We start from the raw sequence: 27,793 nt of genomic DNA, 5'->3' as shown, positions 1-27,793 counted from the left end.
GTATATTGGTAATAGGTAAATGGTCAACACGCTTTTGTGAAAGAAAAACGACTGACATGGTATTAAACGTTCTCTTTCTTTTGTCTGTTTATATGACAGGAGAGAAGAAGCCACACTCCGATGATGCTTCTACCGCTTAAAGCAAGGGAAGATCTGGATGCAACGTCTATCATCTCGTGACTATATCGCTGAAGGTAAGGACAGCATTTATCGCTCAGCTATAATTTCATACCTGAGAAATGGAAATCAGCTCTGAAAGAAGGGAATATACGATAATGTAGTCATTCAATGAACAAATATAGTTGGTCGATAAATAAATATATATTTTCTGTAGTTAGAGGGTTTAACAGTTTTATTAAAACCGATATTGATTACTTTTTCTTGATTATGCAAAACAAAATTAAATGTGTTTCATTACAAAGCAATGAAGATGATGTTCAATGAGGAAAATTATCATCTCATATCAAGACACCCGGTGAAATTCTGTTGCTATAAAAAGGAAGAGGCATGCCAAATGTTTATGTCCCAACACTGGCTATAGTGATCGAGATTTAATACGAAGCGTTGATTATATGAACGGATCATAACATTTCAAACTTAAACTGAGCAAGAAATGTTTGCTTAAATTAAGATTATTCCGTAAATGGTATTCCATATTGACATGTATTGCATATTAAATGCTAAGCCATGCTTGTTATATAAAATAATGTATTTATTTTGGGTTTGTAAAAGGAAAGAAATGAAAGTAAACACATGCTGGGGAGTATTGAATAAAGAAACAACGGAGAGAGTGAGGGGAATTAATGTAATGAAATGTAATGAAACCTTTATACGAAGGGAAATGTATGTAATACAACGATGTGTATATCATCATTTCTGAAAATCAAACTTCTTTTTCTCCCTTTGGCCTTTGTATAATATCAATAATGATATCAACTTCTAGACATACAGTACCTTAAAGAGGTTGAGGCTTTTCAAGTAACACATTATTTGATTAAATCAAACAGGAATCTCTAGAAGGGAATCGTGACCATGGAGCCCAATCAACGGGGGTTGCCGCCCAATACATCACCTCTTACCATCGAAGTATCGTTGAATCGTCGACGGAAAGGTAACATACCTTGAAATTTATCAGCCTTTTAACTTTTTGTACCTATTCTTCTTGTAATACTTTCAACCAACATCATTCCTTACTTACTTGGAGTGTGGAAATAACGGTATGGACCTATGTAAAGTCTTCTTAAAAAACGAAATCATTAAACGACCATAACAACGGATGACTCAATTTATGTGCTAAGACCCAGTAGTAGTAATTTGGGGCACGGTTATCATCGTGACCCCCAAATCTAATCACTTCATTGGCTCTGCAAGATAAATTCATGACCCAAGTTTGGCGGGAATCCATAAAGTTGAATCATTAATGCTCTGTGGTCAGTAGACGTTTCTAATTGTGGCTTTATGCTATTTCTTTGACAGACCTCCCTGCAGACAGCATCTCTGCAGTACAAGTCAAGCACGACGCCAGTGTTTCCCTGAAGTTGCCTTTCTTGAAACCATTCCGTTATCGATCGGAGGCTTTTGTTGTCCTTTCATCTGCGTCACCTAGTGCTCTTGACACCAAGTTTCTCAACTCTGTGGAACACTTCCCAAATGCCTCTACGATTGAGTCACAGGGTTCGAAATTTACAAGAGGTGCTTTAAAAGCAAATGGAGAAGAGTGTAATCAGTGTGTTTCTGATCACACCGAAAAGCTAAATGGTGGAGTGAACTGCAGATCACGTGAACCGGAGGCTGGTAAATCGAATCGGTCAAACTTCAATGGTAATGGCTGCGGGTCAGAGGAAAAGGCACTTAGGAAACAGAGAGCACTTGACAAGGATACCACACGACATTGCTCACCTTTGCAACGACAGCGTCGAGTGCAATTTGAAATTAATAACGATCATGTAAATGATCCATCTACCATTGATAATTGTTTGGAAACAGAAAAGCTGATGGGAGATTGTAGAGAAGATTCTTCTAGTAAGAACTGGAATCCCATCAACGAACTCAAAAAGTTCATAGAAGAAGAGAAGGGGCAACACACTTTGCCAAACGATGTTGCCTCGAAAGAACCTTGTGAACAGTTGGAAACCAGTACAGATTCCGTCGAATCAACATCCGAGATCAATCCCTTGTGGGTTCTCGATTCAATAACAGCATCTGTAGAAAAATGTAACTCTCCTGCCTATGAAACAATTTTTGAAGATGAGGTAGATGGTGAGATAGATAGTCGTTCCGATGAAACAGCACAAAATGCTTGTTCTGAGGAGGCGAGTAAGAAAGACATTTCTGGTGCTTTTGGAGATGGAAGGACAGTTCCTCAGAACACAGAGGAAGGTGTGGAGAATAAACGACTCTCGCAGGGTAGTGATGGGTCGTTTGGATTTGAACCACACTATGAAGAGGATTTCAGTGGATATGTGGAAGGAAAGGAATACTTTAAGAACTTGCCAACATTCCATCGTCTCCTGACAAGTGTCGAACAGGAGGAACTAGATGACGAGCAACGTCAGAAGAACGAATTGACTGCATTACGGCTTGAAGAGCAGGTACCAGGACTGCATGAGCAAAGTGACTATGCCCAGGACATGATGGACACCCATGCAATGCGGACGGAATACTGGGACTATCCATACCCTTCTAGAAGTGATGCCTTTGACCAGGCCATGAGGTCTGAAGATAAGAGTGAACTTATAGCGAATATGAGAATGAAGATCCGAGGGCGGTTAAGACAGCCTGGTAATTCAAGTGGTGATAGTGGATGTCATGACACTGATGTGAATCATAGCTCAATGGATGAATCAGACTCTACACATCGTATGCATTCTCCCAACGAACATGGCCAAGAAGTAATTCAACAAGACACAACACAGACTCAAGAAGAAACGACTAATCACACGGCAGATTTTAGTAAAAATAGAGAAGATGAGAAAATAGAAACCCCACTGGAAACAGAAGCTCCTTCTCCAGAACAATTATCTTCAAATAGAAGGCAGATCCTTGAAGGTCTTAAAAGATTAATTTCATCTTCAGAAGAAACATGTTACAGTATGCCAGTTCCAGAAGACTGTAATCATCAATCTGGTACACCAAATTGTAACAGTTGTACCGAATCTCGGTCAGAGAATGAAGCACCCTCTATCCCTGCAAGGCCAATGACCCACGAACAGCTCAAATTCATACGCTATGAAAACATAACAATAGTTAAGAAACGCGTGAACGGAGAAAGAAATGGATATGAAGACAGTGACAAGGGTAGTCAAGCACACTCATATACCCAGAGCAACAAACAAGGTGCAGATAAATGTGACAACGAGAGTTCGAGAACTGAAAAGAACAAGAAGGCAAGAATTGAAGAATCAATTGCGGAACCTATTGATATTAATTTGTCTGACCCTGAGGTATTAGAAGCAACGAAGAGAATGCAATTGGCCTTTCGCAAGAGAAAGGAACTACATGGATCGAGAAAGTTTAGATCAGTGCAGAGAATAAGAACTGAATCAGATTCAATCTCGTATAGATGTTCAGAACTTGGTAGTTCAGCGTCTTTAGAAAAACGTCATCCGTTCCCGGGTGATGTTTCAATGGAGAATGGTGAAGTTCAGATGAACAAGCATCATTCGCTTCCATCCGATTTCATGCACTCTCGCTCAGAATGCAATCTTAGTGGTGAGGATTCATTGCCCACTTCGTTCAAGAACAAAGACATGACAAAGGAGAGGATATGCAAGAAGTTATCCCGACAAAAATCTGTATCCCAATATCAGCCCTTTCCTGTCTCATTAACTGAAATGCGAGAGCAAACATTAACAGAGAGTAACTTGACGAATCAATCCGTTTATGAAAATGACCAGGAAATAGAGCTTTGTGAAAGCGCAAACCATAGTATGGTTTTGTCAGAAGAAGCAAGTGTCGAAGAAGTATCAGTTACCAAGTTTTCTCCTCATGTGCTTTCATCTTCAAGTAAGGTTTGTGAGATGGTGAAGCCGAATAGTGCACTCTCCGAAACAGCCGAAGGCGAAGATGTCGATAAGAAGCTGAAATGTATCATGGACAGTGACCAACAATCACCGAATACCTCACAAAATGTTCAGCGAGAGTCCGTACCTGACGCTCTGCAGGAGCCTGACATTGATCTCAAAGATCCCAAGGTCCAGGATGCATCTAAGATGATTCAGCAAGTCTTTCGTCGCAAGAAGTTGCACAGCAAGAGGAGCAAGGGGTCAGTAGAAGAGAAGGCGTGTAAGAAAGTACAAGCCAACAAAGCCTCTTCTGGAAATGCGGGATCATTTCCAGATACCCCTATTATCAAAGAAAACCCGAAGGCATCGGACTTTGAGATAACGGATTCTCCTTTGATATTAAACACTGACACCACCGTAAATGTAGTAATTGCTGATGATGATCTTGATAAACACACCTTGTCAAATGAACAGCAACTTGTGGACCGAACTGAAAATACGTCGACAGCGAATGGAATAGAATCAAGTGACGTTCCTGATGAAATTACACCTGCTCCAGTCAGCTATCAAACATACAAAGGTGTGATGATTGTCAATGACAAGTTGTCAAACCAGCTAGAAAGTGATTCTAAACCACCCTCACCGGATGGTGGAAACATCATTCATGCAGATGCGAACGCCAATTTCCGTTCATCTTTTGACAAGAGCCAAATGATTAGACGAGCTTCATCGATTAGCGAGGCCAGTCTAGGTGATGACATCGACATCGATCTCCTGGATGCCGAAGTAAAGGCGGTAACCGAGAAACTTCGAGGTGTGTCGTTTGATGAAATATCTCCAAATGATGGGAAACTACAAGACAATGAATCAACAAAAGAGATGAATCTAGAACTTAAGGAGCAGGATGCTGGAAACGAAATATCAACAGAACCACAATCTTCTGCTAACCTTTTAGATGAACCACTGGTCAAAGAGCAGGTAAGCGAGACGTCTAAGACAATTGAGAAGGTAGATATTGATTTATCAGACCCCGATGTTCAGAAGACAGCGTTCAAACTTCAAAGTGCCTTTTGGAAAAAGAGGACTTCTAGCAAAGCTAAGTCACATACTACCTCCTCTAAGGAAGCAATACGTGGAAAGAAAAGCGCTAGTGTTACCTCGAAGAATGAGAATGGGAGCTTAATAGGAAATAAATTAGCAAAGGTGGAATCAATAGAGGCTCAGAGGAACCTCAATGATCTAGATACTAATGTGAACGATACAAGGGAATCACTTAATGAAATATCTGAAAGACAAGGAGCATTAACCTCAACACTGAAATGCAAGGAGGGTGATAAAGCATTGCAATGTACCAACAATGACAGAACAGGAACACGTCCACAAAGCTCAAATACAAACACGGGCAATCTCGTCTCGACATCATCAAAAAAGGCGGATGAGATCGACATAGACTTGAATGATACCAAAGTTAAAGAAGTGACAAAGAAAATTCAGAACATATTCAAAAGAAAGAGAAATCCAACGAAGACGGGTGAGACTGCTGGTAAGGGTGAGTCTAAGAAATCTCTCGTCAGGTTGAAGTCGAATGCTGCTATTTCATTAGGTTCAAAGCATCAAACAAAGCCGATGATATCGACCTCGTTTTTAGATCGCGGTGAAAAGGGGAGAAATGATACCAAGCCATCGATGATATCAACTGATTGCCATGGCAACACTGACGACGATGAGGGGATAATGCGGACTTCTAATGGATGTAGTGTAGGAGAACTTGGAAAGACTAGTGGCGGAGTCGTTAAAGATAGCGAAATAGGAGATCTCACAGGAACATCAGGTGATAAGGTAGGTTGCAATCTAGATATGGAATTATCAATTTTTATGAGGCAATGTTATATATTTGATATGCATATTACACCATATCAGCTGCTCATAATTCATGTGTGTGGGTATAAAGCAGTACATTTTTTAATATGATGTTTATCATCTCCACTTGCATGTGACGTCAGTCAACCCTTTGCATCTAATATTAACCATCATGGTAGGCTTACTCACCAGAAATGTGTCATGCAAGTACATGATGTAGATAATTATAAATGATTGATAATCTGTAAATGTGATTTAAATAATGTGATATTACCAATATGGAGAATAGGTGTCGTGGTAGTATATCATCATCAAAATTAGAATACGATTGTCCTTCCTTTCAAAAAGTTTTCATCGACCACCCGCACACAGCAATATTGCAAAGGAGCTAAATTTGCTTTACATGGTTTTACATGGCTATATGGCAATCGTTCAAAAAATCCTTTCGTAAAACTATTATCGTCACCGAATCGTTGATTAGAATATAACTGTTATAAAAGCACCCCTGTTTGAGAAGCTTCAATTAACGCCCAGATATATGTTGTACAGTGTATGTTCATATATTTCAAGCAGTAGACCCTTTGTTCATGGTTGTCAATGCTGAGTCGTTTGTTTTAATTCTATCGAGTATTTGTATTCATTCTATTATGGAGGCATGCTGCATGTGCCCTGCCATTTGATCACCAAATCGGCATTCCAACTTTTCTTTAACAAAAATAATGACAATCTAATAAAACTGTTTTTTTTCAAAAGGATATAGAAAAGGGCAACTTTTCAGTCGAAATTAAAAATTAAAATGTTTTCCAGCATTTTCTTTTTACCACGAGTACATCAGGCTGTATGCAGTAAATCGTAAGCACGGTAAGGTGCTGGGACTTTTTTTTAATTTCGAAATTCAATATCCTAGTTAATGCCATCAGTAATCATATGTTTAATGCTATTTTAAGATTATTGATGACATCATTGTGACATGTTTGACAAAGATTTACTTGCACGGAGTATAGTCAAAGTTATCCAAAGTGCTGGTGTATGTTACCGGGGCCAAAGATACTCACTTCCATCCCCATCCCCAGCGTTGTGTAACTACTGCACTTATATTCAAAGTGACTCGTACTAAGGTTCTAATACCAGTGTTGATATTCATAACGGTGACATATCACTTATCATATGAATACAGATAGATAAATAGGCGAATTTGTTTCATTCATCGTAAAAAAACATTTAGATACAATAAGATACAGTATCGCATACATATGAAGACAAAATAACATACATTATAAAGATAATCATACAATATATTATATACATCATAAAGTTTACAAAATATAGGGAAAAGTGAGTATTTATGAGACATTGTCACAAAATAATAATAATTTAAAGTAATTTTTTGTTGTCAACTAGACCCCTGAATAGTACGCACTTGGATGGTCCTTAAGTTTGAAGTATGTCTACGTCACATGGGGCTACCTAGGAACATTCTGTCTCCCGAGGGTCAAGGGGATCCCCCCCCCCCCCCCCCCATTTAGCGATTATGGATATGATTCCGCCCTTACTATAGAAGTAGGAGCGTCTGACTCTGTGTACGTTGCATCATCAGAGGCAGAAATGATACATGTATTATTTATGAACGTATCTTTGTCTTCGACTTTCACACACCCACATTGATTATATACTTGGATCGATGTCACGCTTTTTCCCCTTCTTGTAGACGGAATCACAGAGGATAAAGGAAAGCCCCGCTCTGCCGAGCGTTGATGAACGTGTCTCCTCAAAAACCGACTCAGTGACATCAGACAAGCCTACGACTCCTAGCATACCTTGCGATGATGGCAATGAAAGCACAGCCGCTGATGACGTCAATAATTCAGCACATTCTGGTCCCGATCAGTCGTCTTTGGCTGAAGGTATGCCAAGATTGTATTAACAGGATCGCATAGACTTTTAACAAATCCTTATCTTCCTTTTATATAGTAGGCCTATTTCGTGGACCAGTGGATCTGAGATTGAGCTATTAAATGAGGAAAAGGAAAAAAAATGGTAAACGAAAAAGAAAGAAAAAAAAAGGGAAAGGTGTTAATATTCTAAAAAAGAAAGAAACGCCGATAAAATCCCAAAACAACTACAACAACATAGAACTCTGTTCGGACTACGTCACAGGTTACTGTAATGGTCTCACTTTTCAAATGGCTATAAACAAGGCGATCAATTTTATTTGAATTGTGTCACCTTTTCTGAATACAAAATAATATTATTAGATGCTGTGGTTGAAACGACATGGATGAAATAGCTCCATCGCAAAAAAAACCTTATTGTTAATAGCTGGTCAATAGAAGATCATTTAGAGATAAATGCCATGTAATAGCTTCGAGAACAGGTCTTAAATACTTTTAATTTTGATGATGTTACACGGGATATATCAAGAGTTCTGAAGCTCTAGCCTGTTTACCACGATGGTTATATTGTTTACCTCTTTTAATGGATATGAGTAACGGTCATTCCGTGGTAACACAACATCTGGTCAAACCACAGCCTAGGTCATTCCCCCGTCACACATCAAGATACTAGATTCTAAGATTCCTAGGCAGAAACGACAGTGAGAGTGCATGGGAAGAATCAACCTAAAATTGAGTAACGGATCACTGCATAATTAGAGACTACAGTAATATTTGAAATCCCACTTCCTGATAGTAATGCGAAATTATCCTCTTTTTTATAGATAAAAAGAAAATATATAATAAGTCTCAATACGACCGTAAAGTTACTTGTAATATGAAAACAGTTATTTGTTTTCGGCAGCTGGGCATTAGGCCAAATAAAAAAAAAGAAAGATGTTTAGCGTCCTGTTTTTTCCAAAAATAGGAAGGAGGAGGCCCTTTTTTTTCCTTTTAAAAATGGCCGCTCAAAATGGCCGCTCGGTACATTTTCCCTGACAGTCGGGCTATTTTTCAAGATGGCCTCCAACATTTTTTTTTTTTTTTTTTTTTAATCAGAAATTTATCCATTTTAGCAGTGTTTTTTTCATGGTTTTTTTCTTTAATTTAAAAAAAAAAAAATCAACAAAAAAATTCAAAAAAAAAAAAAAAAAAAAAATAGGAGGCGGCCCCCCAAAAAGAAGCGGGCGGGGACGCTAAACATGTATATTTTTTACATGGCCTTAAGTGCCGTATCACAGGGAGCAGAGAATTTTCAATACACCTGAAAAATACATGTACACATCGAGTTATATCAAATTGCGCCATACAGAATCATTTGTAAGTTTATGAAGATGTGCACTTTGAGTAATCACATTGCATTGTGGTTTGTTACTGTCGTCTGCCCTTAACCATATATCCTCATTAAGTCTTAACGGAACGTGGCTTATTTCCTTCAAGATAACGATTTATTGACCATGACTTGGTTCATATAATCTCTCTAAATCCTTTGTTCTAGACTTTCTAAGACCCTACATCTTCCGTTGCCATAGTAACAACTAGATAGCCTGGCCTCTTGGTTGACCCTAATTTCAAGTAATTTCCTGAGCCTGATATGAGGCTTCAAAACACGACATAGACCTTGTCCCATGATGTAGAAGAGCGAAGCAATACAGATATTATGAATAAAGAATTATATCACAACATAATTGAAATCATTATTTGTTGTGTATGATGAGAATCGGGACACGTTATAGCGTCAGCTGCGGGGTTCTCACTCGAAATGTGTTGAGTTGTGACCTGCTAGAGAAAGACAGGTGTCAAATCAGAGTTAACCACAGCGCTACAATTATTAGACAAAATTATAATGGTAGACTGAAAATAGGATTTGCGTTGCTTTCCGAGCATTTATTGTTACGTATGCACCTTGCACTGATATCTTGTCTGCGTGTTCCAGCCATCAAATCTACGTTATCCGATTATGTGATTGAATACGTACTTTTGCGGTTAACCTGATATGTCGGGGAAATTGGTCTAATTTGAGGAAGGCTTCTCGGACGTGTGTATATTTGTATCACTAAATTGTGCTGAGTTCACGTCACGTTTGATTTAGTGGGCTGGTGGTGGATCATGGGATCGGCATGTTGTACAGCAGGTAAGTGAGGTCATTTCAGAATGAATTTCCGTCTGAATTGTGCTATTCATTGGACTTGGGTACCGCGATGGATCCTGATGATAACTGTGGAACATTATGCATTTCCATGCAATGAAGTCATACCAAAATAATTACAGACCAACTAGAAAAGTGATCTGCCCTCAGCTTTATTTCATTCAGACCATTCATTTATTATTTACATGTCATCATGATGAATATTATGATATCATAAAGGCCATGTTGGCAGCGAATGAAATAACTATTGCAAACTCTTCAAAATAATTCACCAGTGTACCTCCCTCTGATACCCAGTTGTTCACACTCGTCATGGAAAGCTTCCTCGTGTTTTAAAGATTCTTTTTATGTTTACATTAATCATTTAAACATTATATTGCCATCAGCAAATTAATACAGATAATTTTTTTTATAAAAACTCATGTGATTTTGAACTAATTCATGAAAGAATTCTGTTTAATATATTCACTACACAGGTGCGAAAGGTGATAAGTTCAATCTTGACAAAAATGGAAGTAGACCTGTCAGTTCCGTACACTATGCTGATGTCGAGCATTCTCAAATACCCCCTTCATCACCCACCGCTTCGTTGCTGCAAATGCATGATGAAGTTGACATCGAGAGGCTGATGATGACTTCAATGACGACGAAAGAAAGTAATGGACATGTGAAAATAAGCAACAACCCTGTCTCATATTCTCTGACGTCATTGACCACCGCTCCGCTCAGTCGACGAACCCGTGATCGAGAAGATGAGGTCGATAGTACTCGTTTGAAATCAACCTCGACGACTGGTATCAATGGAAAATCGCTTCATGGTGAGATATCCATTCCAATTGCAATTTGATAAATTTATAGGGTTTACTGTAAAGGTCGGAAAATCCCTCGTTTTTCGAAGCTGTTCTAGTACATTTTCATTGGTATAAAATGCATTTATTCATTCATGAGGTACATGTGTATGGAGCTTAATTTAATATATTTTTCTTCACCTATTAGATTAATATTTACCAATTTGTATCAATCATTTCGTATCGATATTGTCTGAGTTACACTGACGGATTTATGCCAAGCAAACATTAAGAGGAGGGCAATCTTCCGGTTTTCAACTCTCCCGTGACTTCGAATTATATTTGTTAATTCGTCATGACCCAAGGGAAGACGACGTTAAGAAATTAAGACGTCTGAGTTTCCTACCTTGCTAGGATTTAGGAAGTAGGGGAAGTGGGAAGGGGCAGTAGTGGTGAACATGGTTGGCTAGAGACTGAGGAAATACGGGGAAGAAGAAACAAAGTCGTAGTACAATTTTTAAAAAGAGGGGAAAGTAACAAACTAAGAACAATGGACTGAAAGAAGAAAAGGAAGAAGAAGGAATAGGCCTTAAATTGTATACAACAGGGAGGAAGGGAGCGGATCATCATAATTTAATGGGGAAAATGAAAGGTTCCTTTAACCAAAAATAAATACAAATGTAAGCATAGATTCAAAGTTCACGCAGAGTACTGCAGACACTTTTTACAGATTTTAAAGATACTTGAAATTGCCCACTCCACAGCCTACCCAAATCTGCCCTCTAGATATCCCCAACAAAGGCCAAATATAGGACATCTTACCGACATTCTATCGATCTATCTCTGCAGATATGACTCATTCTAAAGTGGGTCCTGTCTAAGCAAAAGTATTATGTCATTAAAGGCTTCTTCCTGTAAGAGCATAGGCATTACCAACTTCTCTAAACCTCGCTAATAAACCCAGCGCAATAGACAAATTAACAAACTGTCAAAATGCGATCCGTGTCAACTAATTGACTTATCCGAATGATCCGGTATCCGTTTCTATGCTGTATTTTTACGAGGCCACATCATGAAAATTATCAATTTGGAACGCATCGGCAATATTTCTTGTTGAAATGTACAAGCTGTTTAATTAAAAAGATACTTTCTGTAAATGAGATTAGATTTCTATATATGGGGAAAAGGATATGTTCAACCCCATCATTGGTATCACAAATTACACAAAATACACAACCTTTGGAATGTACTTTAAAACGATTCGAATGGTGTCCTTCGTACTTGTATACGAATCCTCTTTTTGGTTGATACATATCAAATAACAATTATGAGACAAGATTCTTTAAACGATCGTTAATCAGAAGACTAATTGACATTTAAATTGAGAGATTAAAGGAAACGTTGCAATGTCTGTGAGCTTAATTAAAGTGATTTGGCGATTTACGACGTCGTTGCTTAGGGATAATTGCTATTTCCTGCATTTACAGCTTACAGAGCAGCCCTAAATACAAAAATGTTTTCCTGCATATTTCCCCACCACCGCGGCACTAAGGTTCTTAAGTTTGACAAGACATTTAACTATATTTTCCACTCTCAACCCAGGTGTAATAAATAAGAAGTAATACACTGAAAACACTATATAACAATGGCAATAAAAGAACAACCTTTAAATCATTTACATGATAGAATTCCCTCAATGGTAAGGGTAAGACATTACTCTACATTTGCGTCTTTCAACCCAGGTGTAGTGATGGTACCTGGAATGGTACCTTGGTCCTGCCTTGTATGCCTTAAGCGCGATAGTAGCAATAACAACGAGAACGACCTTTAATTCAGTTGAATGATAGCCTTTCATCAAGGGTAATGGGTATGCGTTCATTTCCCTTTCCACGTTGAGTGACCGGTGCCTGGGAAAAAAAAACCTCTCGCTTCGAGAAAAAAGAGTACCATGACAAAACAACTTCTATAGCAAGGCCTATTCTGTGAGTTAAAAACCGCGTCTAGCATAGGCAATCTATATCATGTACGTTGAATTGTGAGGTTTTGGGACTAAATCATAATTAAAGTAAAGTTTTACGATGTGAGTAGTGTTTGAACACGGTCTGGATGAGATCAGCTTGAGGATTTGGGATTACACGTGCGGATCTCTAAGTAGAAAGAGGATTTAAAGAGAGGATTAGAGAGGAAAACACGGAAGAGGTGTGCCCTGGATTGACTTACTTCTTCGCTCAGCTTTCCATTTTATGCGTCTAGATAAGAGTTCACGTGACCTACTTTTTCTATGTTTATGTTATGGATTTAATTTCTTGGATTGAATAGTTTTTGCTTTTAAGTTTGAACGTGGTATGCAATTATTTCTAACGATATGCTTTAATTATCATTGTTCTGTTCAGTCTTTCTACTTTGTTTTTTTAAACTATTATTTTTTCTTCTTATTCTCTATTCTTTATTCTTTCTATGTTTGCTGATAATTGTTTTCTTCCCATTCATTTTCTTCTTCTCCTTCAAGTTACCTTTCTCCCTGAACTTTACTATTCTCACGTGATACTGAGCTTTAATTGTTTTTCTTTAATCTTTCTTCCGGTCCCTTTTTCTATCTCTTCCTAAACATTTTTATTCAACTTCCTGCTAGCTTGGTGGCAAGTAATTCTCACAACAGACTACAAACACCATTATCACGGTCATGTATTACAAACTGTGTGTGCTCTAGTTTGGCTAGTCATTTTGATAATTTATGTCATTATCTGACCATTGCTTTTCTTCTGACCCCCAGGCTATCATGACCAGGCATCGGATGACACTGAGTATGAGACGGCCTACTCAGATTTCTCGGACAGGTAAGAGTAATCAATATTTTTATTACCCAAGTAGACATCAAGGATTTAGGTAAAAATTACGCTGTAAAAATATGTTTTCGTAATCATATATCACAAACGTGCATGTATATAGATCACGTTTCCTGATAGAAGCCTACTGACCTACATGTATCTGCATGACATTAATTGTATTGAAAATCTTTATTTAGATATATATCATTTCCATATACTTTGTGAACCTTGAATATAATATGGCCACTTTTAACATGAATCAATAAACATAAGTAGGTCTAAATCGATAAAAGATAATTTGTTGAAAGGAATATGCATGCATATAGTGAAACCAATGTAAAGGTGAATTAAAGATATTGTATATTTTCTAAATCATCAAAATCACTTTTTGAAATATATTTTCACACAAAAGTTAGATCAGTTCAAATAAACGTAAATTCACCAAAATATTGCACTGCCATTGTTGCTATGGTTACAGGGTAGATGAACTAGAGAGGACGCTCGTCCAAGAAGATAACATGACAGAACTGGTACAGATGGAGCCTTCTATCCAACATCACTCTCCTCGATTTCTGATTCGACCAAAGAGCGCATCCTGTTTCCATGGAGATCGTGCTCGCTTTGTTTGCTGTATAACAGGTGAGTCTCATCTCATGAGACAGGCATTGATTAATTTGTCCTAAATAAATCATAATTTTCACAAAGTACTAGACTGAATCGCTCTATATAACTGATCTAGTTTTCTTTGGCTCTATAATCGAAGACAAAATTATGATGTGAATAGCAGTGAGACGGAAGCAATGGGAGCTAATAGAAATGCAAATTCAGTTCAATTTTTTAATTCTGGTTGTCCAGAATAAGCGTACCTCATGAAAAGAAAATGTCTGATGTTGATACAATAACGGCAGTGTCCTATTGAAATATGTAGGATGATGTAGGGGAGACAAAGTCGGGAAAAAATAAAATGTTATTATGGCTAATTTATTCTTTCTAGTAAAACCACCTACACATCTGTTCAACAGCATGATCCGCATTTATGATAGGCCTATTGTAAAGTTAATATGAAGGATATCTAAATTTCGTTTATTCTTTAGGCTCACCCCGACCCGACATCAGTTGGTTTGCTTCAGGTAAAGTGATAAGACCCGAGAGAGACGACCGTTTGAAAATCACAGACTACAGCGAAGACAACGATGGCAATGCTGGGGATGACGCATGCGCACTGGTGTCCATTCTAGACATCGTCGAGGTCAAGTTGGTGGACACGGGCGAGTACGCATGCGTGGCTATCAACTCGCAGGGTCAAGCATTCACTTCCGCCCAACTCAATGTCGAGGCACCAGGTAGGTCACAAAACAGCATGGGACCAACAAATAATACATATGAAGACAACTGATGATATCTGCAACTAACTTCTACTATGATTTAATAACTGTTGGTTTGATTGTGCATGTTAACTAGATAAAGAGTAGAAAACAAAACTAATGGGATACCTTGTAGATGACTTTAGGCCTCTAATTTCGATCCTTTATTTTTTCTAGTTACATGAACGATTTAATTGTCATTGCACATGCAAATATGATTCTTAGCTTTGCCTGAACCTCCTTTGTGTTTATAACATTTGTGTTCCAAGATCCTGGACTGACTGATCCATCTACGAGAGATGAAAATGACAGGTGAGTCTATACTTCTCATCCTAAATTGAAGTTTGATTAGTTTAATATAAAATCTTCTAAAATGCTAGTTTGCATTCTTGAGATATTATTATTCAATTTAAGTTATCTTTTTAAAATCGTAAACGGTTAAAAAGAATTTGGGGAAAGTTTGTTGTAAGACGTTGATACAGTAAGTTCGAAAATAAGATGGTTGGAGAGAGAGAGAGCGAGAGAGAGAGAGAGCCTAGAGAGAGAGAGAGAGATGCCAGTTTGCAATCTTGAGAATTATAATTCAATTTTAGTTATGTTTTTAAAATCGTAAACGGTTAAAAAGAATTTGGGGAAAGTTTGTTGTAAGACGTTGATACAGTAAGTTCGAAGATAAGATGGTTATAGAGAGAGAGAGAGAGAAAGAAGAGAGAGAGAGAGAGAGAGGGGGGGGGGGAGGTAGGGGTAGGGTGGTAGGGGAATTAGAACGGATGATGGGTTGATGGTTATGCAGGGAGAAATCATTAATGTATTAAATATTTAACATTGTTCATATAGATTTATTTTTTCATGTCGAAGGGATGCCAAAAAGAAATGCATCTTCCTTCATAATATTGTCATTTCATGTTTTGAATAGGTTGTCTGACGACCCTAAAAACGAGACATCAAACAAGAACCTCGTCAACGCTGAATCAAACCTGCAGGACCAGGTACACATCTCATCAGCATCACTTCCTAGACAGAAGGTCCAAGCCCTTGTAGGATCAAAGGCGTCTTTCTTCTGCCCTGTTGAAGGTAAATTCGAGAGCATCAACATGGATAAAAGGTTGACAGAAATGTCTTTTCCCTATTGACTTGTTTCACGTTCATTGGATGATCATGGACACAGGCCTATGTAGACAAAATCATAAAACATTTCGTTACATGTGCACCTTTCCGTTGTATATCTAGAAACCTTTAATAAAACCATGGATATACTAAATGATAAAATTCAGATGCAAGTGAAGATTGATTAGTTTACTACAGTACTATATATTCCCACTTTCAACTTATTTTCACTTAGGCCAGTTGTTAATAGACATCTGATAAAAACATCCATACTCTTTTTTTCAAGGATATTTACGATTATTAGAAAAAATATAGTCTTAGAGAGACGGACATACAGGGGATGTCATTATAATTTGTAAATCAGAGATAGGTTGATGGAAGATAGTTTGCATATTCTGTTCTTTGATCTCTTTTTCTAATTTATTATGTACTAATTTATTCCTTTATCCTCTCTAAGGTGAGCCATTCCCAGATGTGAAATGGTTTAAAGATGACATCCTCATCACATGTAACCATGGTGATGACCGCATCACTATTAGAGTTGAAGGTTGCATCCATTGTCTTCACATCCGGGACATCTCGCTTTCTGATGCGGGTACATATGTGTGTAGTGCCGCCAATGATAATGGAATGGTGCTTTGTGTCAGCCTCTTGGAAGTGCAAGGTATGAACATTCTTCTTGTTTGGTGTTTGACCTCTCTCAACCTCCATAAACTCAAGATAAAATACTGTATAAACTTCCAGACATAGCTCTACCTTCTTCAAAAAACCTCAAACCGGGCCACTCTTTGGCAAATCTAAACTCACCAACGTTTCATGCTCAACAAACAATCATTATCTATCATTGGTTAAAAATAAAGGTTTACCGGCCGATGACAGAACTTCACAAATAATAATGATTGGAATCATGACTGTCCTCACGTCTGACATTTCAAATGAGGAAAATTATATTTACGGTATCTGTAAGACATTTGTTTGATTTTATTTTCCAGAATCTTCAGGACCGACAGAAGAAAATCAGCAGGTGAAACAGCGCACTCCGATGTTGGTAATTTCAGAGCCTGCAATGTTCAGACAGTCTACCAGAGAACCCGCATCCGTCGTATCAACCAAAACCAGTAACGAGGAGACAGTTGTTCCCTTCGGTGATTTAAACTCCGATACCCCAAACCATAGCAGCAGGATCAGCTTCGATGGAGATGGGATGAGGACGGTTAGAACTGACACTGTAGAAGATTCAAGTAACAGTCCTCTAACAAACTCAGGTGGAGTAAACGACGAAAATACTGATGAAATCCTAAGCTCAGTTTTGTCGAAGTATGGTCCTGGAAAATCCCAACAGAGTATCTGCGATGATAGATTAAGTGTTGCCAGCAATGATGGAGTGACGTGTAAGGAATCGAACAGCTCGGAGACTTACGCATCAGCAGAAGGGCCGCCAAGTGATGATAATAAGCAAACTAAGAACAAAGTCTCAACTGCCACTTTTACCTCTGAAGGTAACGGTCTGACCGAGCCTAAACATCATAAAGGCTCTAAGCGGAGATCGTCCCGTCGCAATCATGTCAAGTCACCAACAAAACTTAACCATTCCCTGTCGCCAGCAGATAAAGACATCATCGAATTCGCTGATATAGACGACGTTAATAGTCTGACGAGAAGTAAATCCCCTAGAAAAAAGCGGTCATCTAGTCGAAGAAAGAAATCTCCCATGCATTCTAAGAATGTAGAAAGGGTTCGCTTAGATCTTGAAAAGGCCGAAGAGCTTACTGAGAAAGTTGATTCGTGTCTGGACATCATCGATGACCTGCTGACCCTGACTTCTTATGATGAAAATGAAAATGAAACAGAAGAAAAGTTGCGCCAAAAGTTGGACACACTGGTTCACAAGTTCGGCGACTCTGAATCAGATGCAGGAAGCTTGAGCTCCATAAGGAGTACACCTTCGCATCGCAGAAAAGAAAGGTTAAGGAAGGTAGATCTTTTACATATGTCAGACAGCAATGGGGAATATCTGGATGGATCTGATGTGAATATAAATGTATCCAGGATTCATAGTGATGGTAATATTTGGGGGCAGTGCAGTCTTGAGGATTCACTGAAGGTAATGTCTGAACTAGTGGGAAATATATCAATGACTGTACGCGATCCAGGCTTGGAAGCTGATGGCGTTGCCCAAACCAATCCAGCAGAACCCGTCGTTAATGGTCAAGAGACAAATTTGAACAATAACAACAGCATTAATCGGAAAGAAATGGCTGGTACGGATCTGCTCACTGGGCATAAAGTCAAAAGAACACCGCTTCGTGATCTGTTAAAGCATAGTTTGTTCAGCCAAGATTTAACGACGACAAGGCTTCGTCGGAGGCCTCTACCTGTTACAAAGTCACTAGACTCGATAGATGATAATACACACATTCCTCGCAGCTCTGATAGAAGTCGGAGACACAGTTTCGGTAGTTTGTATGCACCTAGATTAACACGACCATCGCGAAATCCTCTCTTGAGGACCTTATCGATAAGGAGACGCAATCGTGCTCATTCAACTGATTCTTCTTCAAGCGATGATGACGTTCCTGAAAGGCTTCAAGGTAGGACCATTGCCCTTCGTCCTAGACCACTGGACATTGGACAAGCCTCCGATGATTGCCCATCTCACGCAGAATCCTCCGATTCACTAACAATCCACCTGGAAGATAAATTCCAACAGTTTCCTGATGGCGACAGACTGTCCTCTCCAATCGGTTTTGGAGACAGCGATTGGAGTTTAGAAGAACACAGTCTACCTGATCCTCTAAGTAGAACACGTCTATCCGATGATGTGGATTTTATATCTGGTACAGGGGGCTCTTCGGAACATGCAGCTGATCAAAGTGCACCTGATTTGTTTAACGGTACGATTGGTGAGAAATCATTAGCTGCGGGTCAGCACAGGAAGCACAGTATAGACCAAAGTGGAAATCAATCAAATCGATGTATTGATACAGACTTCGGTTCTCAACATGAAAATACTATCGGAGAATCATTGAAAGTAGTTCATGGGGACCAAGCATCACAGAACGGCGGGAAACGTGTATCGACAGAAGACGTACAGACACATAGGATACCCCAGGAAATCGGTTTATATACCAAAGACAAAGAAGTGGACAATGGAGATGATCCATCCGATACTACACTTAATATATCGAGAAATGATAATGACTTTAGTTCTGGTGTTAGCCCATATTCGACAGATGTATAGATTAGACCTTAAGACCTAACCATTCTGCCTTGTACTTCAGTGCACTTATCGTAAACTCTTTCATATGGAATGAGATACATGGTGTGTGTTGGAAACAGTGCAATATTTCTTACATCAACCGATAGGATTTGTACATCTTATCAAACACATAATTTTCTCAGTGGTGCAATAGTGAAATCCGATTGACTCTCGTGTTGTTCATCTTCATAGGACTTTCTATCAGCAGATAGGAAAGTAGGACTGGAATTTGCTTTCTGTGTGTTCAGAATTCTTTAAGGAGGAGGATGCTAGAACATAATAACTTTTTGAAAAAGTGTCGTCTGGGATCAAAATAATATGATGTCAGGATGTTTTCGAAAATGATTTCACGAGTGGACTTTCTAGCAAGAGGCTTCTAATATCGCTTGCAGGGAGATGACCATTTACACATCTAGCAAAGCTACCCAGTAGTTAATATCTAACCCTTTTTCTACCGACAAGCAGTCTTTGAGGATTGTTCTTTCTCAATCGGATGCAGTGTCACCGTGACGAGGTGAGTGCTATATTTTCATTCGATTATTATTACTTCTGCATTATGTTTCACCTTGCCTAATGAATGGTGACCCTTGTAGGTGAGCAGTTGGGATTGTACCAATATTCTCCTATATATATGAACAAGTGTTATCTTTTTTTTTTTTCTTCATTATTAGAATAACGATAACTTATGTAATTAAAACATGTATGACTGTATGCTAACGAGGATGAACCACTGGTTCCATTGACATGTGGGAATAATAAATCACTCCACAACTCACTCGGGCTGAAATGATTGGGCGCCCCCTCTCGGTTGAATTTGAAAAGTGATCTCGAGGATGTGGAAACCTGATATACAGTAGTAATAAACTAATAACCTCTCTGTATCAGGTTATGATCTACCGGGTTTGTTTATTCCTTGATCATTTTTCAAGTTTTCAATAGGTTCAGTCCTTTCTTAACAAAGGATACTATGATAATTCGTTTGTATTAAATTTCTTATTCTTCGAGTTATTTTCTAAGTTTAAAATCGTAACCCTTTAAAAAAAATGTAAGTCTGAATTGAACTCTCAATCTACGGAGAGGGCGCAGGATATAATAATTCGCTATCCATGTTCAGTTAAAACTGATACTATTTGTTTCTAAATGAAGCTTTAACAATCATGTGCTGGCATTGACTGGACGAGAAATGATGCAAAGTGTCAAGTAGAAATGTATTTTTACGAAAAAGTGGGTTAATGTTCATTGAACAGATTTCAAAGAACGTTAAAATGTAAAACAATGACAGGGTAAGACAGAGAGAGAGAGAGAGAGAGGGAGAGGGCGAGTTAGGTGTGTATGGGCACTGTATGCAGCTCATCAGCTTTTCGAAAAGTGTTCCTTGAACAGGAATTACCCCCAAATAGACTAAAACTTATATGTGAACTTTATACAGTCGATGAGACCCTAATACAACGTGACATCTCCTTTCAGATCCGATTCTATCAAACGAGCCTCTCCGTCATTCCATATTTGGTATTTTAATCGACGCTCGTGTGCTAATTCTTATCCCATACTTCATCTTATGTGTCTCATGCACTCGTGTGTTATGGAGAAGGTCGTTGACCTCGCAGCTTGGAAAGTTATCAAAGCTGACTGGAATGTTGTAAGATGTCAGAAGTAATCAATTTCATCTTTTGTTTGTTTCTTATATTCGTCGTGTGGAGTGCTATTTTTCTTAAAGCGTAATAAAATCTCACGGCATTCTTTGAAATGTCTTGAAGATGCATTCCGCACTATGAAATTGGTACTAAATTTGTTGTCACGTCCAGGAAAAGTTCGTGTGGTTTCAAGAACATAATACAAAGAAAGATGCAAAATGGAGGAGTGTTAAAACAAGAGTCTTTGATTTTCTTTAGTTACTGTGGACAACATAATGGGAAACTAAAATAAGACAGGGCAGAAGATGGCCACACATTTATTACATCGAGGCCTGTGTCATCGATATCTTATATCGATTTACGTTTTTTTAAATAACTTATGGTACCCGTATGCCTCCAGTGTAAGGACGTTCAAGCGTTGATTAAAATAAACTATGCCCGACCTCTGTTTACGGCCGGGTATACTCGAAGTTCGAAGAGTTCATAGGAAAAATGATAACATCAACAGTTATTAAAGAAGAATGTCAAAATGTAGGGAGTCAATGAAAAGATGTAACGTGAAAAAATAGAAACTTATTGCAAGTGAAACATTATGAATAGGGCGTGGGGCCAATGTGATGATTAAAGATTCTACCAGTGTTAATTCCCGTAATGAATATGAATCACCAGTTCGATCCAGGGACCCTAATACATATGACTTTCATGTAATAGGTCATGTATTACTTAAGCGCAACGTTTGTCATAGCCCTTTTACCATCTAGGTGCGACACCCCTACCCTCCAAATTTCCATCCAGGGCCTAGCTACCAGTGCTACTCGCTTTATTCATGGACCTATCAGACTTACTTACACTACCTTGGAGCCTGGAACTTTCGCCAGGGCGATGGTGGATAGCAGTGAGCCTATCTACGACTGCACTATTCGTATTGTACCCAGCGATGTGGAAGCGGGTCGGATAGCACTGTTCTATCTATATATGGTAATGTTTCTCCCATCACCGGAGGCGCCTCGTTGGACATATAAGGACGTGATTTGGCTCCTCCACCCGTTCCACCCAACCCCTGGATGCGGGATGGTCACACAGAGCGCCCGATCACCCATCTTCCTTAGGGATCTTCTCAGAAGTTTTGACCCATGGCTCGAGCGGGTTCATTTCACCGGTCTGGCTTGAAGGTGTTTGTTCGACACCAGCTTGGTCTCTCAGCGGAGTGATGAGATGAAGTTATGTGATATCCCTACATCGTGATGTATTATGCATGGGTTCAACTTTAGTGTACATACACGGGGAGGTACCTTTGTAAATCTAAACGAAAGTTTTTAAAACTTGGGAACACAATGATATTCTAAATTAACAGAATTTTAACGCGGGTTAAACGATGAAGAACAAAACATGAGTATGTCAATATAAAACAAATAGAAACGTTTGTGATCGATAATAAGATCCACATGAAAGCAATATTTTGATACATTTTCTGAGATTGTTTTAGTATCTGTATTTTATAATGAAGGTATTTTCAATGTTTGTCAACTAATGCAAATTAGATTCCTTCCTTCCTCTTATAGAGTTCAAGGCCGTGAAACCCCCCACAATAAGAGTACTTCATTCTACGTCATACTCTTTGATTTCTTATGAACTTCTTCTACGACCAACCAAATTGTTATGTCATTATATTTTTCAAAAAGAAAGGGTAAAACTGGAAAGCTCTGACTAAATACATTTAACTGTAATTGCAATATTTATTATGCGTGTATATTAAAATTCTTTTTAGGACCAATTTCAGAAGAAGAAATTTATTATTATTCCTACGTTCACTGAAGTTTCAGTATTAATTAATAGCATGACCAGTAGGCCTATTATTTCATTTTTTTTCTACCATCAACGATATATTTCGGTTTCTTTATATTTTTAAATTTGAAATTCAACTCAAAATTGCATCCTGGGCCCCGTTGCATAAAACTTACCATTGATGGTAACTTTGCCACCGATGGCAACTACCATGGTAACAGGGCTCAACAGCCAATCAAAATCAAGATTCCCATGGTACAGTAGTTACCATTGATGGCAAAGTTACCATCAATGGTAAGTTTTGTGCAACGGGGCCCTGGTGTATGTTAATTAGATTACGGAGTACTTTACGGACATCTTACGAGAAAGTAATTATCCTTATAATCTCAATGAGCCTCAACAAGTAAATGTCACTTCTCCGTTGAATGATAACATTAAACCCGTTTTAATCGTTGTGACAGCGGTGTTAAGTATTGTTAGCTTAAGTGCTAATAATAAGGTCAGATCGAAGGCGAGTCTTTACTATCCATCGTCACTAACGTATCTCCTAATACCACAGGCTTTGATACGGTCGGTGAATGGGGCAAGGGTACGTGGGGACTGATAGAGGGCATAATATAATGATTCCGTTGTGAGAAGTGCAGCCGCCAGGGCGAAAATACGGCAATAAATTGACCGTAGCATTGTGTATAAGTCAAATCATGGGGCTCATGGCAAGAGGGAAATAATTTTACCTTTAACAAAAAAAAAATCCCCTTTTTGAAGGGGTGGGCCGTCAATGTGAACCGCGAATGAAATTCAATGCTGTACTAAGTAAATAACCCATTATCTTTTCCTACTATTAGATTATCGTTATAGTTGAGTGTAGACTTTCAGTACAAGATTCCGTGCTGAATACATATATATATATTACAAGATACTATAACCCACACGTGACAATGTAGTTTGCATTGCAGAGTGCCTTTAATATAAATTCTGTTTTAGAGCAGTATCTGATGCTTTACAGCTCGGGTAGCCCCCTCCGACTTGTTTGTGGGTGCACGGTCCATGTCTGCCGGGGACAGGCTGGCGGGATAATCAATGGTGTCTCTCGTTACATCCTACGCCTCGTGTAGTGAGATTTTGTTTAAATATTGGAGTACCTTATTTGGCGAATGGAAATTTTGTCCAGAGATTTGTTACGGAGAGCAAGGTTGATATCTGAGCCTCATCAATGGTGTAGATACACATGTTTAAATTTTATATTAAACAAACATTTATTTTTAAGCTCAATATTTTAATAAATGATTCTAAAATAAATCTTACAGGTAAAGTAGAGTATTTGCCATATCATTGCACGGGGAAGGATTGATAATGCATAAGAGTTATCGTGTACTGAGAGGTTCTGTAATATATAATGAAATAAGCACAAACCGATTCTTGTTTGCTGACAATAACACAGTGAAAAGCGCTGTACACCCAGGATACGGGTATGTAGGCATTTTGAAATGAAGTATCGAAACGGGTCTAAACTTGTGATATATCTAAAATCATAGTTTGAAAATTTTAGAGAGAAACACATTCATGTCACATTGCTATAATGATAATTCCAAATAGGGATAAAAATGAGTAATGCTTTGTCAGATCTCAACATTCTTTAAAACAAGTATTTGTGGTGCAATTCATAAATGTAAAAGCCAATATAATTTAAGATTAGTATTGTCGAACATAGCGCGTGTCAAAGCAATGATATAAACTTCAGGTATTTCAAAATTCTAGAAACTAGGATGGATATAAAGAGCGAGCGAATAGCAATTTAGAATTTGAGTGGTAGTCAGAATTTTAACTGACCTCTAATTGATAGCATCCGAAGAATTCCGATTGAAATACATACAGGCGATGCGCACAAACATGTTTTTCTAAGAACACTGGATCTCTCATTAACGAATTTTTCTGTATCATCAGATTAAAACAAACTTTACTTTGTAAATGTTACCATGAAATACATACATGCATGCTTTAGATGTGATGAATGCATGCAAACAATAGCGAATGGTGTCGGTATATACACTGTAGGACACAAGCTTTTAGGTTTATGTTAGTAAAGAAAAACAAACCTTTCGTCGCATCTCGCTAATACCATACTGACCCTTCGATGGCTCCTTGGTTGCTGTGTAACCAATGTTTCTGTTTCTGATGAATAACATATACCTTATATAACGATACCAACCATGTCTTCATTACGCACATACACCAACCCACACACGCACACACCCACACACCCACACAAATAACCCTAGCAAGCTCACTATTGTATCATTGCCCTGCCAAACAGATGAATGATATTACGGTCAATAGTATTGTTAGAATATTCTTCAGATAATACATGTTATTTTTTGACTACCTCTGACAACTCACTACATTTGGTTCATAGAAAAAAATATGATTTGCACCCCAACCCTAAAGAAAAAGAAAAAGAAATTATTTCAACTTAATTGCCGATATTTTTCCATTCACACTTCCTTTCATCCCATTAGCCCTTAAACGATGTCATCGAAATATTTTATTCCATATATCATCTTATAAACGACTATCCATCCCGCCTTACCTATTTACTTTAGTCCCACCCTTCATATATTTCATTTTCGTACGATAAATAATAATAATAATAGTGGGTTCTTGTATAGCGCTCATGTCAGTCAGATTTGACCCTCCTGGCGCTCCCGATTATTGTGTATGTGTGGGCATGCGTGTGTGCGTGTGCGCGTGTGCGCGTGTGCGCGTGTGCATGTGTGTTCTTGAATTAGATAGTGCAGATGTAGGCCAACCAATATGATTTGATTACAAGGCTAGACCACTAGACCAATTAATAATATCTCTTTACCATCCTTTATCCTTCAGAACTTACGATGCAAGTTATCCAAACCGTGAATATTCACATTTCCCCAAGTATCTGTCATTTCTTCAGTGGGTTATCAATACAGTTACGTTCCCGATGTAAATACAAACTATAAAACTACTACTATTCTACTTCTACTACTACTACTACTACTACTACTACTACTACTATTACTATTACTACTACTACTACTACTACTACTACTTCTACTATTACTACTTCTACTACCGTACTAGTACTACTACTTCTACCACTACTACTACTACTACTACTACAACGACTAAAAATACTGCTACTTCTACTTCTACTGCTGCTAGTGTTGTTACTACTACTATCGCTATTACTACCACTACTAATTCTACTTCTGCTAGTGCCTTTACTACACTACTACTAATACTATAACGAAGAAAACATGCATTTTTAGAAGTTGCAGGAATTTTACTAGCTGTTTGTATTTCTTTCCTTCACCATAATGTATACATAGGGTAGTAATATAGATTCTTACAAATGTCGCAATTTTTTTTTTTAAGAATTCAACTAAAAAAGACTAAAAGAAAGGAGAAATGAAGAAAAAAAAATAGTGAAATTGAATGTGAGGAGAGAGAGGGGAGAGAACAAAACAAGAGAAAGGAATGAAAGCGAGGTAGAGCAAACAGAGAACGAGAGAAAGAGAGATAAAGAGAGAGAGAAAGAGAGAGAGAGAGTGAGAGAGGGAGAGTGAGTGAGTGGGAGAGTGACTGAGAAAATAAACGATGGCGCACGGTGTAAACGTCCTTTGAGTCACATGACCAAATATTTGTGATCTGGATCTGTGAATCGTGTGCCTGTGTTTATATCTCAATGTGTGGTAGTTACTTCAAAAAGATAATAACCGAGCATTTGAAACTGATTTGTATATATGCATATTGAGATAAGGGATCTAAGCACATAACTAACCGAGCCCATGTAATCTGTAAAAGGTTTATAAGGTCTAAACAATCACCCAGAGGTTGTAATCATATTCAAATAGACTTTGTTCTTTCATTGTTAGCTTTTGAACTGTCCATCTGCACTTGAAGGGGAAATAAGTATTCATGGACAGTTGGTTTGACTGGAAGCAACAACAAAAACCCAAAAAAGGAAATCGTGAAAATTGTCAGAGGTAGTTCTGAAAAAAAATGAAAACTTATAAAAATGTACGGAGATAACTACTAAAGTGACACTTACACCGTTGCCAATATGATATTTGTTACATAGGAATAAAAAGAGTGAGAAAGCTCTCAAATTGTTTTTATCAATTTTGCTTGAGCTCAAACTTCTTTTTCATCACAAACAGAGCTTGTAAACATATCAACTTTTTATTAAACAATTAATTATGTTGAAACTCTTAAAAAAGGGAGAAGATTCCATTCCATGGGGCGGCCGTAATAATAATGATGATATAAATGATATTGATAATAATAATAATAATACTTATGATATTTGTTACATAGGAATAAAAAGAGTGAGAAAGCTCTCAAATTGTTTTTATCAATTTTGCTTGAGCTCAAACTTCTTTTTCATCACAAACAGAGCTTGTAAACATATCAACTTTTTATTAAACAATTAATTATGTTGAAACTCTTAAAAAAGGGAGAAGATTCCATTCCATGGGGCGGCCGTAATAATAATGATGATATAAATGATATTGATAATAATAATAATAATACTTATGATATTTGTTACATAGGAATAAAAAGAGTGAGAAAGCTCTCAAATTGTTTTTATCAATTTTGCTTGAGCTCAAACTTCTTTTTCATCACAAACAGAGCTTGTAAACATATCAACTTTTTATTAAACAATTAATTATGTTGAAACTCTTAAAAAAGGGAGAAGATTCCATTCCATGGGGCGGCCGTAATAATAATGATGATATAAATGATATTGATAATAATAATAATAATACTTATGATAATGATAATAATAATATTAATTATAATAATCGTTATAATATTAAGAAGGATAATTATGATAATAATTAATATCTCTTTAAGACCTTATTTATGGACAATATAATCAAGGTAAACAAAATATTGATTGAAACAATACTAAAGGAAAAGTGTGAAAAGAAATGCAGAATTTGTGTGGATCGGTCAACCTGGTGTAGCCTGCAAAAAGCACCAAAATACAAATTGGAAAAACACTTTACGCGTCCTGATTATTTTGCTTGAAACTTTTAAATTATTTT

General features: G+C 37.8%; 1 protein-coding gene across 1 annotated transcript; it reads left to right on the top strand.

The window, feature by feature from the left end:
* The first annotated feature begins 105 nt into the window (after nt 1-105).
* On the top strand, nt 106-19,412 carry LOC105438306. The gene is made up of 12 exons (XM_030974542.1): nt 106-194; nt 1,008-1,111; nt 1,477-5,843; nt 7,573-7,768; nt 10,421-10,762; nt 13,506-13,569; nt 14,039-14,199; nt 14,655-14,903; nt 15,194-15,236; nt 15,841-15,998; nt 16,489-16,695; nt 17,024-19,412. Exons 2-12 carry the CDS (start codon nt 1,033-1,035, stop codon nt 19,270-19,272), a joined length of 8,115 nt encoding a protein of 2,704 aa, XP_030830402.1. The 5' UTR covers nt 106-194; nt 1,008-1,032; the 3' UTR covers nt 19,273-19,412.
* Nucleotides 19,413-27,793: the final 8,381 nt, after the last annotated feature.

Source organism: Strongylocentrotus purpuratus, unplaced genomic scaffold, assembly GCF_000002235.5.
Source record: "Strongylocentrotus purpuratus isolate Spur 01 unplaced genomic scaffold, Spur_5.0 spur5_scaffold_7, whole genome shotgun sequence".
Taxonomy (NCBI): Eukaryota; Metazoa; Echinodermata; class Echinoidea; order Camarodonta; family Strongylocentrotidae; genus Strongylocentrotus; species Strongylocentrotus purpuratus.
This window is presented reverse-complemented; position numbering and strand designations above follow the sequence as displayed.

What these genes read in the sequence shown, in the direction of transcription:
- LOC105438306 (XM_030974542.1), top strand. Translation starts at nt 1,033, where the DNA reads ATGGAGCCCAATCAACGGGGGTTGCCGCCCAATACATCACCTCTTACC. An exon ending in TACTCAGATTTCTCGGACAG is followed by an intron (nt 13,570 to 14,038) that starts GTAAGAGTAATC and finishes CTATGGTTACAG; the next exon opens with GGTAGATGAACTAGAGAGGA. An exon ending in ACGAGAGATGAAAATGACAG is followed by an intron (nt 15,237 to 15,840) that starts GTGAGTCTATAC and finishes TGTTTTGAATAG; the next exon opens with GTTGTCTGACGACCCTAAAA.